Source organism: Cavia porcellus, unplaced genomic scaffold, assembly GCF_034190915.1.
Source record: "Cavia porcellus strain 051 isolate PalLab524CR breed Dunkin Hartley unplaced genomic scaffold, mCavPor4.1 scaffold_1, whole genome shotgun sequence".
NCBI classification, from domain to species: domain Eukaryota; kingdom Metazoa; phylum Chordata; class Mammalia; order Rodentia; family Caviidae; genus Cavia; species Cavia porcellus.
In genome coordinates, this window is record NW_026947484.1 from 107,770,809 (window position 1) to 107,784,708 (window position 13,900).

Consider the following 13,900-nt stretch of genomic DNA (forward strand, 5'->3'; position numbering starts at 1 on the left):
TAAAACAACACTGAGATTCTACCTCATCCCAGAAAGAATGGCTATTATCAAGAAATCAACCAATAACAAATGTTGGTGTGATGTGAGGAAACACCCTTCCCCCCATCCTTCTCCACTGCTCATGGCAGTGTACATTAGTGCCACCATTATGGAAATCAGTGTGCCAATTCTTCAAAAAACTAGGATTGGAGATCCCATTTGACCCAGCTATTTCCCTTCTGAATATCTTCCCAGAAGAATTAAAAGCATCATGCCACAAAGATACATGTGCAACTCATGTTTACAGCAGCACAATTTGTTAATAGCTAAATCCTGGAAACAACTCAAATACCCACCAAGGAATGGATAAAAAAAGATGTGGTCTTTCTAGACAATAGAGTGCTACTCAGCCATAAAGAAGGACAAACTGGAGGCTTTTATAGGTAAATGGATGCAACTCAAATCCATCCATAAGTGAAATAAATCAGCCCAGGGAGACTCATATTGTTCCCTCAGTGTGATAAGCTGAAATGGTAAATAAGATTCAAAATGTACAACAGACCCTGTGAAATAGAAAGACACTATTCAAAATGAAAGAGAAACTGGGATGGGGGAAGGAGAAAAGGAAGAGGAAAGCAAAAACAAACTATATATATATATATAGAGAGAGAGAGATCTATCATTATAGATATGTATCATTCATATATATATGTATAGATATAGATACGTAGATATGTGAATGATAGTTAAAGGCCAGGGATTTAGGGCAGTGGCATAAGTGCCTGCCTGACAAGTTCAAGGTCATGAGTTTGATCTCCAACAACAAAATAAAAACAAAACAAAGTATAGTTTAGAGGCTGGGAATTTAGCTCAATGGTGTAAGTGCTTGCCTGGCAGGCACGAGGTCATGAGTTCGATCCCTGGTACAAAAAACAAAAACAAAACAAAAAGATAGTTAAGATACTACTAATTTCTCTTAGTTCACTGAAAAGTAAAGTTTGTGCTAACACTCTTTGGACAATTAAATGTTTATATCTTGTATTCCGAGTAACTGATTTAAAAGTAACAATATGTACGGGGCTGGGGATTTAGCTCAGCGGCATAAGCACCTGCCTTGTAAGCAGGCGGTCGTGAGTTCGATCCCTGGTACCGATAAAAAAAAAAAAAAAAGTAACAATATGTATTAACCACTGTTCCTCTATTATCTTGTTTTCAAATTTTGTCTTTTAGCTTGATGATTTTTAATTTTCCAGTGAAATTAAATAAATATGGAAATGAAAAATCACAAAGGAAAAAGTCCTACAATTTAGCAATTCAGGTTTGTCAGGTGTGGCACACATCTGCATACCCAGCATTTGAGGCTGTGGTGGAAGGGTTGATGCAAGTTTAAAGCCAGCCAAGTCTACATGGTAAGTTCAAGGCCTGCCTGCAACGCACGGCAAAAACTTGCCTGTCTCAATAAAAGGAATGCTAAGTGCCAGCAATCAAAGTTTACCTCCTATATGACTTCAAAAAAAATTACTTAAAAGTTACTGTGTCTTGCTTTTCTCATCTGTAAAAAAGAACAATAATATTGATCTACGGTGATATAAAGATTACATGAGGTAAAATATACAAGGATTAAGATAAAATAGCTGCCACAATAAATATTAGGGGAATTATTATAATTATTGTAACCATACAGCTGTATCATTGTAATTTCTGATGCAAATGACCTAATCCATGTTCCTTTAAAAGTATTTTCCTTTCAAGGGCTGGGGATTTAGCTCAGCAGCATAAGTGCCTGCCTTGCAAGTGTGTGGTCATGAGTTCGATCCCTGGTACCGATTAAAAAAAAAAAGAAAGAAAAAAAAAAAAAGTATTTTCCTTTCAATGGAAAACATCCAATATTGGGTCTTACACTCACTCATTTATTCAACACATATTAACTTAACTCCAGTCCTATACATTAACCATTAACTGTAAGCACCAGCATGCTATGATAAGGAAAACAAGTGTTCCCATGGAGCTTATGTTCCAATTATAAGGTTGAAGCTATAACCTTACTTTGTCTACTCAATTACAATGTAATTTGAAGGGAAAAAAATAAAAGAAAAAATTATGAAAGCGACATAAATTTAGAGAATTTATCTGCAAAATAGAAGATATTTTCTAATACAGAGACTAATCAACAAAATAAAGTATATCCTGATATACAGAGAAATTACTAAATGTTTAATAGATATATCCATTCCTTTCCATGGTTTTGTTTAGTTGTGTGTAAATCAGAACAACCGTCTTCCTCCCAACCTGACATTCACTAAGTCTATTTACTGAAGTCATCACGGCACAGGAGGCAGCTTCTTTAAAAACAGACTGATAGGGGGCTGGGGATTTAGCTTAGCAGCATAAGTGCCTACCTTGCAAGCAGGCAGTCGTGAGTTCAATCCCTGGTACCGATAAAAACGCAAAAGACAAAAAAAAAAAACAGACTGATGAGAGGTGGGTGTGGTGGCACATATCTATAACCCCAGGATTTGGGAGGCTGAGGCAGGAGGATCACTGCAAATCTGAGGCATGGGCTTAGTGTGTTGAAGACCAGTCTAAACCACACAGCATGACTTTGTCTCAAAAAAAAAAGAAATAAACAAAAAAAGATAGATGAACAAGCAAGGCCAATACTTAGGCATGTTCACTGAATTAAGGCTTTACATTTTCCAAAGGGCTTTAAATGTATTCTCTGTTACATCTAAATGAAATTTGCTACATAACCACAGAAACACTGGGCAGTACTGACAGAAATATTACTTTTGTACCTCTTTCCAGGACTTTTTTTTTTTTTTTGGATACTGGGGATTGAACACAACACGACCGCATGGTTGCAAGGCAGGCGCTTATGTCGCTGAGCTAAATCCCCAGCCCTCTTAACTATCTTTTAACTAGGGAAAAAAAATGACTCCAAAAACAGTTTCTACAATGGAGAACTTAAATTTTATTAGTTTGCTAGTTTCAGAAGTAAAAAAACTCCAAGATATTATTACTTTAGTAAACAAACAAACAAAAAAATCTTACTTTCCTTTTAAATGTTGCAACTGAGTTTTTGAAGATCAACCACCATTTGGCATGTGAAAATTCCTATTGTTATGGCCTTGGAAGAAAGTCACCTGTAACAAAGAACCACAAAAGGCTTCTACAAAATATCCATAAAGCAACAAATCAGTGTCTCTTAGAGGACTTTCTGAATGGAAAGAACTAAAAGGCCAAAACTTAAGCTGAGATTACTATTTCAAAATGACAACTAAAGTTCCAAGAATGCACGAGTATCTTCTTTTTTTTTTTTTTTTTTTTTTTTTTTTTGTGGCGGGGACCAAATTCATGACCTCACCCTTGTCAGGCAGGTGCTTGCCAGGCAGGTGCTGTGCCACTGAGCTATATCCCTGGCCCCTAGAACTATCTTCTTAATTCTAAGGAACACAGAAGACTCATGTTGGTACCACAAACCCACTGCATAAAAAGTATACAAACTGAGGTTCCTTTTTTAGAATGTCAATTGTTATTTCTATTGCTGAATTAGTAAAATATGCTCAATTACTTTTTAAGGGTCTTTTGCAGTAAAATTTATAAAAAAGTATCTTGACAATTTATTGTTTGTTTTTGTTTTTGTTTTTGTTTTGAGACAGGGTCTTGCTATGCACTTCAGTGTGGCCTGGAACTCACTATATAACCCAGGCTGGCCTCAAACTTAAGGCAATCCTCCTGCCTCAGCCTCATGAGTGCTTCAATTCTGGCATGTACTACCACAACCAGCTGAAAATTCAATTTTATACTACCTAAATTTCTATTTTCCCATATCTGAAAAGTATATAAAGGTAATGGGTAAGAATTTTGAGAACTAGGTTATGGTGGGCATACATCTGTAATCCTAGCTACTTGGGAGGTTAACATGAGAGGAGGATGGCAAATTAAAGACCAACCAGGATAACAAGAGACCCTGCTCAAAATTTAGAAAATTAAGAGCAAGGATGTAGTTCAGTGATAAATCACTTGTTTAGCATGCTAGATGTCCTGAGTTCAATCCACAGGAAAAATTCTGTTAACTGTTGCTTAAAACTATAATTTACAGCACTGAAAATTATGTAATAAGAAACTTTTTGCCTAAATATCAGCCTTACAAACCCAGTGTTCCTTCTTTTGCCCTCTACTACATTCTCCATCAGCAATAAAAGGTATTTAATAGTACATACCTGGGATCTGGCTTAAACAGAAATAAACAAACAATAGTGTATACAATGACTTCTCCATTAATGAGAATAACACAATCAGGGGAGAAAAAAAGTAACACCACAAACTGGTTCAATTCTCAGGTTTGAACATTAAAAATTAAAAACTAATTTTGGGCTGGGGATATAGTTTAGTGGCATAGCACCTGTCTGGAAAACATGAAGTCATGAGTTCAAATCCTGATACCAAAACCAAACCAAACAAACAAAAAACCTAATCTTTTGCCAACTGGTCCCTTAGTCAATGTACTGCAAACTGCAAATCTAATTAAAGTATTAACCTTCACTCTGTTAAAAACCATAGAAAAGAAAACCACTTACCACTGGTAAGTAGTATTAATTTTTAAAAAATAGAGGGGCTGGGGGTTTAGCTCAGCGGCATAAGCACCTGCCTTGCAAGCAGGTGGTCGTGAGTTCGATCCCCGGTACCGATAAAAATGAAAAAGACAAAAAAAAAAAAAAAAAATAGGGTACAAAGAATTACCAACTCATACAGGAAAAAAAAAGTCATCACATTTAGACATTTAGAACTATCATTTCAACACAACTCAGAGACTACAAATTCATTATCTTCTAATGTAGCACCATGTTAAAATATAATGAAAGGCTGGGCATGGTGGCTCACACCTGTAGTCCCAGCACTTGGGAGGCTGAGGCAGGAGGATCGTTGCGAGTTCGAGACCAGTCTGGGCTACAAAGTGAGCTCAAGGCCAGCCTGAACTGCATAGAGAGACCCTGTCTCAAAAGACCAAAAAAAAAAAAAAAAGTAGAGAAAGCAGGTCCCTAAAGAGACCACCAGCAAAGGACTCCACAGCAGAGGAAGCATAATTAATATAAGTGTTGCTAAAGATTAAATTCAATTAAAGCTTAAGAGAGAAAAGTGAAATCCCTTTTATAAACTCTTCTGCTGAGAAACCTAACCAATTGTCACTCCAGCCAAAATACAGAGTAGAAAAATCTCAAAGAAATAGGTGTGAACGAAAAAAGATTTGATAATGCAGCACAAAATTTAAAAGCCACTTATTTCTTTTCACTGAGCATGATATATTTCCACTTTGTGTGCAACAGGCTACTAAAATGCAACAGGCTATAAAAACAAAACAAGATAAACCACGAGGACATATAACTCAGTGGCGTAAGTGCTTGCCTGGCAAGTGCAAGGTCTTGAGCTCAATTCCCAGTATCAAAAAAAAAAAAAAAAAAAAAAAGTCTGATCTGATCTCTTCCTTTTGATAAAAAGCAAAGGGAAAAAATACACTTTCTGATGTGATTAGCATGTGGTGAACACATAACAACTCAGAAGAGTTGGGTGTGGGTGGTGCACACCTGTAATTCCAGCACTCAGGAGGCTGAGGCAAGGGAACTGCCTTGAGTTTTAGGTCAGCCTGGGCTACACAAATAAGAGGCACCCTAAACTATACAGCAAAACCCTGTACCAAAAAAATAAAAAATAAAACCTTTGAAGAAATGGAAAAATTATTTAACCAAAAATTATCTACCAAAAAGGTAGTCTGTAATTTTCAGAAGCAAGCAGCCAAGGACCAAACGTGACAACAACAACAAAAAAAAAACTACTGCCAAGGATTCTGCAACAAAAAATGCTATTTTCTGCTCAGAGATTTAAGGTGATATTGATCAGCCAACTGAAAATATGGTCAAGAGATTGTCATTCTGGTGACTGTTGTTTAAAAAAACAAAACAAAGTAACCCCACCCACATAGCTGGAAAAAAGCTTCTGACATATGCACTAAAACTTGCTTACCCTGGCCGTTTCTTATAAGAAATGCTTTGCAATTTGACTAGGATTATATAAGGAGTTTGCATTGTGTGATCAGTTTTAAATCTTATCCCTAGCTCACTGACTGACTGTTTTACTACAAGGTCTGGTTTTCTCTATAGCATTTCTCCAACTGTTCAATTTTATTCTATCACTCAGCACTTCTTCCTCGAGAAAATCATTAACTTTATCTCCTTTTCCCTTAAAAATGTTTTAAAGATTAAAAACTCATATTGACATGTGACAAATTAACAATTTCTTTAAACAGTTCTATTCCCGGAAACATGGGGAAAAGATAGTAAATTTCATAGTGATCCAACTGTAATAGCAACACCTGAGAATTGCGAAATAATACCGCCTTCAGAGACATGAAGAAAATCAAACTCCCACTTCAGGACAGCAGCAAATTCTTTCCCACCTCCCACCTCTCTCCTCTCACCCCCACACTCTTCGGCTTCCCTTGGATTTTTTTAAAGTTATCAAACACAAGCATTTCTAGGAATGGATACATTTTATTTATTTAGGGAAAAATGGCCAACTAAGCAAACTAAACGTAGTCCCATAAAATGAAATACTTTCTAGAAAAAAATAACCATAACGTAGTGGAGAGAGGTCTGCGACTAGAAATTCAAAAGATCTGATCTCCCTGGACTTGTATCACAACTCATTCTATCTCTTAGACACGACTGGCTACATTTTTCAAATTAATGTGCATTGAGAAATGGCATGAAAAAGAGAGAAGAACGGCAAAACGGCATGAACTAAATTTTTCTGAGGGAATGGAAATCGCCCCGACGTAGCCCCACCAAGATTTGCAGTGGGGCCCTGAACGAAAAAACTATCCTAAATCCCAACTACTGTACAAACCCTCCGCCTCCAGCAGCTGAAGACGCTTTGGGGGCTCTTAAAACGCAAACGCAGATCTCCCAGTATAGCCCGAGGGGGCGGGGCGCGGCGGGAGGTAAAGCCCCGAGAACATAAGCATGAACCCATAGAACGCCACATCTTACACGAAAATCTAGTGTTTGGAGCACACACACTCTGATAAACAGCAACGTGGTCCAATGGCTATGACGCCGAACTACTCCAAGTAAACTGACCCACTCTTGCCAGCAGTCCTTTGGCACGGGGCGCCTCAGCCGGCAGAGGGTTAAAAGACAACCACATCACAGGACCAGATGCCGTCCGAAGAGCACAGGCGCCCGACCCCGTGTGCCCGCTGCTCAGCAGAGTTTGGGGCTGGAAAGCCGCAAGTTCCGCTCGCCCGCGATCCCGGTCTGCCCGGGTCTCCGATCCCGGTCTACCCGGGTCTCCGCGGGTCCCCAGGGTCAGGCCTCTCCCCCAACCTCCCCTCCCCCACAGTCGCCTGGCCGCCGCCGCAGCCAGTCCCAGCGCCTCGCGTCGCCGCCCCGGCCGCTCAGCCTCTGGGCTCCTCAGTTGTCAGCCCCTTCAGCTGCTCCCCCTTTAGAGGCGACCCAGTCCTACTTCTCCTCACCGGGGTTAGCAGTAGTTGCCGCCATGGCCTAGATGCCGCCGCCGCCGCTGCCGCCGCCGCGCCACCCCCCAATGGGAGGAGCCGCTGCCACCGAGCGCGGGGTGGGGGGATGAAGGGGAGGAGAGCCACTCCCCAGAAGGGGCGCCCTACTGCCGCCACCGCTACCGCGGAATCCAAGATGGCGGCTAGGATAACCCCCATCATCCCGGCCTCGGGGGGGCGGAAAGGCCCCGCCCATGGGGGGCGGGGTCCATCCGCCGTCGGCCTCCTTGGAAAATTGACCAATGAAAATGCAAAATCAACAGACGGGCAGAGCCAGCCGGACCAGCCGAGGCAGGCAAAGATCTAAGAAATCCAGCTGCCTGCCCAATCCAGCCTTCATTGCGTCAGAGGTCAGTGACCGAGTGACGTCGGTGAAGGGCGAAGAAAACGGGTATTTACTGAAAAGTTTGTTATGGGTTTGGATTCCCAAGGGTATTCTCCATACAGAAGACTTTTTTTTTTGTAAATCTTCTCTAGCTGTTCTAATGCCTAAACTTCTCATGGAGACTAAGTGGCTTATTTTTGAAAGGCATCGAGCTGATAGAGTAAAATACTGTCTGCACTTCTGATCTGGCAAGTCAAGTATTGACAGCCAAAACTGGAGGCGATGGATAAGGAAGGAATTTTAAAGGGTAGCTTCTTTTGGTCAATCATAGGATAAAGCGACAGGATTTTAGTAAAGAAGTCACAAAATGATGCCGGTACAATTATTTTGTTTTTGAAAACTAAAAAACATTTAGCACTTCAAGCTACTATATATACATATATTTGTTTTAACTCTTTTAAGCCTCATGACACTGAAGTACACTGATACTAGCATTTCCATTTTGCAAATTAGGAAATAAAAGCAAACAAGCAAGGGACACCGAGTAAATCCAGTAGCAGTGTGAAAAGCAGACTGAAGGAGCACCATACCTGTTTTAGCTCCATAGTTTTAGCACTGCCAGGTACAATTTTTTCTTTTTTCGTTTTCTTTTTTTTCCTTAGTTCTTTTTTATGCTTTTTATTTTTTAAAATGCATTTTATTCAAACAAAAAGATAAAGGAAAAAAACAACAAAATTTCAAAGTGTCAATCAGGGGGCAACAATGAATGGTACAGACAGTGCACATTGTCATCCCTAGATCATTCACCCAAAGCACAAGACATCTGGATTCAGTTGTCAGAGCAATACCAATACAAATTTTTCTCTTGAGCGAACTCAGAGAAATCAGTAGTACAACTAACTTAACTTTTTATATACATATATATATATACATAAATATATATTTTTTCTTTCAGCTTGTCACACTAATAAAACAATACAATGTTTACACATACATCTTTCTTAATACACTGTTTTCAGGTTGCACCCAATTACCTGTGAAAGTGTCCAGTTTATCTTTCTTTATGGCTGAGTAGTACTTCATTGCATAAAAATACCACATCTTTTTTATCCATTTCTCAGTCCCTAGGGATTGGGGTTGTTTCCAAGATCTGGTTATTATAAACAGTGCTGTTCTGGGGAGAGGCTGAGGCAGGAGGATCGTTGTGAATTTGAGACCAGCTTGGGCTACAAAGTGAGCTCGAGGCCAGCCTCAAATACATAGTGAGACCCTATCTCAAAAAGACAAAAGATAAATAAATAAACTGCTATAAATATGGGTGCACATATATCATTGTGGTATGACATTTTTTTTTTGAGAAGATATTCAGAAGAGGAATAGCTGAGTTAAATGGGATCAACAGTCATAGTTTTTTTGAGGGATCCCCACACTGATTTCCACAGTAGTTGTACCAGTCTACATTCCCAACAACAGTGGACAAGAGTTCCTTTTTCCCCATAGCCCCTCCAGCATTTGTTATTGGTTGATTCTTGTTTTGTTTTGTTTGTCCCCAGGATCCAACTCATGACCTTCTCTCAAATGACCAGTGATGTTGAACATTTTTTCACATGTTTATTTGCTGTATGAATTTCTTCATCTGAGAAGTGTGTATTCATCTCAGATGCACATTTTTGGATTGGGTTTTTTAATCTGGGAGGACTGATTTTTTTTTTTTTTAGTTCTTTATGTGTTCTCAGTAGTAATCCTTTGTCTAAGGTACAGCTGGCAAACATTTTCTTCCATGGTGTGGGTGGTCTCTTCACTGTTGGTGGTTTCTCTTGCTGTGCAAAAGTTTTTCTATAGGGTAAGATCTAAGCTGTTGATTCTTTGTGATAGTTCCTGTGCAATCAGAGTTCTGTTTATAAAGTCTTTGTGTACACCAGTGTCTTCAAGAGTTTTACCTCCTCTTATCTTCCAGCAGACTTAATGTTTCTATTTTAATGCTAAGATCTTTGATCCATTCAGATTTTAGCTTAGTACATTGTGAAAGATATGTGTCCAGTTTTAATATTCATTATGTGTAGAGCCAGTTTTTCCAGCACCATTTATTAAAGAGGCTATCTTTCTTCCAGTGAATGTGTTTGGCACCTTTGTCAAAGGTAAGGTGGCTTAGTGTGTCTGCAGTTGTTTCTGCATCTTTTAATCTGTTCCACTGATCTGCAGGTCTGTTTTTTTGCCAGTACCACACTGCTTTTATGACAGTAACTTTATAGTTATAATTTCAAGTCAGGAATTGTGATGCCTCCTGTCTTGTCTTTGTTACACAGGATTGCCTTTGCTATTCTAGGCCTCTTCTGGTTCCGGATAAATTTGTTTATTTTTTTGTACTGGGAATGAAACTCAGGACTTCATGCTTGCCAGGCAAGTGCTGCACTGCTGACCCATATTCACTGCCCTTTTCAGATGAATTTTAGGATTGTTTTCTCTAATTCTATGAGATAACGCTATTGGACTTTTGATTGAGATTGCATTGAATATATATAACAATTTTGAAGTATGGCTATTCTCACTACATTAGTTCTTCCTACCCAAGAGCACAGGATATCTCTCTATTTTCTAATATTCTCTTCAATCTCCTTTTTCAAAGTGCTGTAGTTTTCAATTTAGAGGTCTTTTACATTCTTTATTAGATTGATTCCTAGGTACTTCATTTCTTTGGATGCTATCATAAAAGGTATTGTGATAGGATTTTTGGCACAATAAAAGAGAGAATATAAAGTAAAAACAGCTTTTATTCTAAGGATACAGAGAGAACTCCATGACTACTGGAGCTTGGCTTCTCTACCAGAGCATGGGGCATGAGACATACATATAACCTCTGACCGGAGTGGCACTTAGGGCGGGCATTGCTGACTCGTGAGCAGATGATTGGGACTTTTTTCACGCCACTGGTAGAAGGAAAAGGAAGTTGTCATAGGGGAAGGGGGAAGTGACCTCAAGGTAAACATCCCTTGATCCCACCTCCCACTGCCATAATATCATATCTAAGGCAAAATCTTTTCATTCCCGTCTTTTTTATTGTTAGGAAAAGGGCAAAGTCTCTCTCTTACTATTTCCTGCTGAAAGGGGGCACCGTGTTGGGGTTCAGGAAGGTTGACAGGATGATGATTGATGCATGTGTAGAAGCTGGTGCCAGGTGTTTCAGCCAGGGCAACTTTATCATTGGTGAATGCCCGCACATTAGGCTGAAAAACAAAGAGACAAGGTATTATGAGGCAGGCCACTATCATATTTAAGGACTCAGGGGAGGTAGAAGGAAAGGTGCCTTTGATTTAGAAATGTCATTTTATCAAGACCACAGTGAGGTAGAATTCTGAAAAATAAGTGTAGGGTTAGAAGGAGTAAAGTTATGGAAGGTGATTATTTTCTCATCTGAAAGAGTAACAGTTAAAAGCGTAAGTAGGTAGGGCTTGTCTCTGGTCTCGGAGATGAGCTGGAAAGAATAAGAGGGGTGGGGAAGGCCGTGGCTGTGTCACTATAAGGGAAACAGGAGCCTATGCCCATAGGGATCTCATGTTTGACTAAACAGCTGAGGGTAGAGAGGACTAAGACAGTTGTCACGTAGAACAACTATCTTATGCATGATGATCTTATGCATGATGTGGGAGTCTTTAGGAAAGATTGTTAAGAGTCCTGCTATAAAAAAGATAATCACTTAATAGAATATAAGGGATTAGGAACCAAATTGGATAACAAAACATGACAGCCTGAGAGCTGTGGCTGTGAGGCCTTGGTGAGATGGAGACTGGTGGGCAACAGAAGATGAGATGACCACTCAGGATGGATAGATTTAGGGCTGGGAGGGCACCGCTTGAATGATGTGGAACCAGGATGGCAGTCCAGCAACTTTGACTGCTGTTGGGGTTGCCAAGAAGACCAGGTAGGCGCCGCTCCACCTTGGTTGTAGTCCTGTGGATTTAGAACAGTGGAGATAAATTAGATCTCCTGGGGAAATGGGAGGATCTGGACTGGTCCTTCCGAGGGTTAGGAAAGGCAGAGATCAGCATGTTGTAACAAGTATCGGAGGAAGGAGAGGATTGGGATACAGTCAGCAAGAGGAGGGAGACTTTAGGGATAGGAAAATTGAGGAGTAAGAATGGCCTGCCATACGTAAATTCAAAAGGACTTAAAAATGTAGAGGCGGGGAAGAGCCCTGAGCTTGGCTAAGGCTAGGGGCAGAAGTTGAGGCTAAGGTTGGTGTAGTTCTAAAATGTGTTTTTATGAAGCCATTTGCCTTTTCTACTTTTCCTGAGGACTGTGGATGGTTTGGAATGTAAGGTGCCAGGTGATGTGTAAGCTGAGGATACCTGCTGAGTGATCTGAGAAATAAAAGCTGGGACCGTATGGCATGGGAAGCACTACAAAAAATTGAACCCCTGGGCTGCTGAGTATACCTCCAGCCCTTTGATCTTTATTTTGGTCTCACTAAATTGCCCAGGCTGGCCTCGAACTTGCAATCCTTTTGCCTCAGCTTCATAAACAGCTGAAAATATAGGTGTGTCCCACTGACAATTACTAATAGTGAAAAAAAATAAATAAAACAAGGGGGCTAGGGATTTAGCTCAGTGGCATAAGTGCCTGCCTGGCAAGTACAAGATCATGAGTTTGATTCCCAGCACCAAAAAATAAAATAAAATAAAACAAAGCAAATCCACAACATGTTAGAAAATGTTATTTCTCAATATTCTGAAAAAAGCATATTTTACATGGTAGATAAGTTATTGTATTTTGTTTAGAATGCCTTTCCAAATCAATGTTTGACAATATTTCCTAACAGTGAAAGGGCAGTAGGTGAGAGACAAATGAATTGCTAGGCCCAGTAAAATCCAATTCTTAGGCATTCAAAGTTATACTTGCTGTTAACATTGAAGAAGCAATTTTTAGCTCATCTTTATAATGTAGGTAATATTAATAGAAACTTTTTTCTTTTAAGTGTGCTCACATGGCCTATGAGCAATATTTTCATGAACCTGAGCTTAGAACTTCAGGTATCAAATGTCACGTGATGGTCTGGATCTTCAGCATCCCTGGCGACTCATATGTTTAAGATTTGGTCCCTAGCTGGTGGCGCATGTGATCTGATGAAGAGCCTAGTGGAAGACAAAGAAGTCATTGGGGAGTAACCTTGAGGACAATAGCAGGACCCTGGCCTCTCCTTATTCCCTGTTTCTCATTTGCCATGAGGAGGGCAGTTTTATTCTGCCATGCACTCCCCACCATGAGCTGTATTCTTGGCACAAGTCCAGGGCAAAGTGACCAACTAACCACAGACCCAAGTAAACCATCTTTTTAATTTAGTTGATCTCAGGTATTTTGTCACAGTGATGTAAAGCTGGCTAACTCACCGTGGGGTTTTTTAAAGTGCGTATTTTTAAAAATTCATACATACATTCATGAATATGGTGATACATGCCTATAATCCTAGCACTTGGCGATGAGAAGGAAGGCCACCACAAGTTCAAAACCAGTCTGGGCTACATAATGAGTTCAAGGCCTGAATTACATAGTGAGACCGTGTCTCAAAACAAACAAACAAAACCCATACAAAATAACTTGCCTTATCTAATGTTCAGTGTCCTCAGGCATGTAAGTCTTCTGGTTTTTTTTTTTTTTTTTTCCAAGTCTCAATGTAAAATAAGGAGTGCGTTGGTAAGCACAGGGCCCTGGACTCAATGCCCAGCACCAAAAAAAAGAATAACAGTGAAACCCTTTTAAAGGCTATTGTGAAAGCACACCCAATCCTCTGAGTGCTTGTGTGCCGGCACAGATCAGTTTTTGCTGATGGGACAGAATCGCTTCCTTACCCTGAAGACATTGACCTTTTTCTACTGTATCAGAAGATTCAACCTCAGGAGTGACTGGCTTCCTCAGAACAGTTCTTATGAAAATCTGCATCTGGGGCTAGGGATTTAGCTTAGCGGCATAAGCATTTGCCTTGCAAGTGTGTGGTTGTGAGTTCAATCCCCACATCAAAAAAAACAAAA

The 13,900-nt window shown here is 39.9% G+C and overlaps 1 protein-coding gene across 3 annotated transcripts in view; it reads left to right on the top strand.

The window, feature by feature from the left end:
- The first annotated feature begins 6,760 nt into the window (after positions 1–6,760).
- The window catches only part of Ctxnd2 (cortexin domain containing 2), a 42,950-nt gene continuing 35,810 nt past the window's right edge, over positions 6,761–13,900 (top strand). For 2 of the 3 annotated variants that reach the window (XM_063252919.1, XM_063252923.1), the window contains exon 1: positions 7,772–7,902. Coding sequence is in view for 1 of the 3 variants with exons in the window: in XM_063252907.1 (XP_063108977.1) it covers positions 7,194–7,859 (666 nt within the window). In the remaining 2 variants the exon portion in view is untranslated. Of the gene's footprint in view, positions 7,903–13,900 lie in introns of all 3 variants that reach the window. The other variant, XM_063252907.1, reaches the window with a different exon arrangement.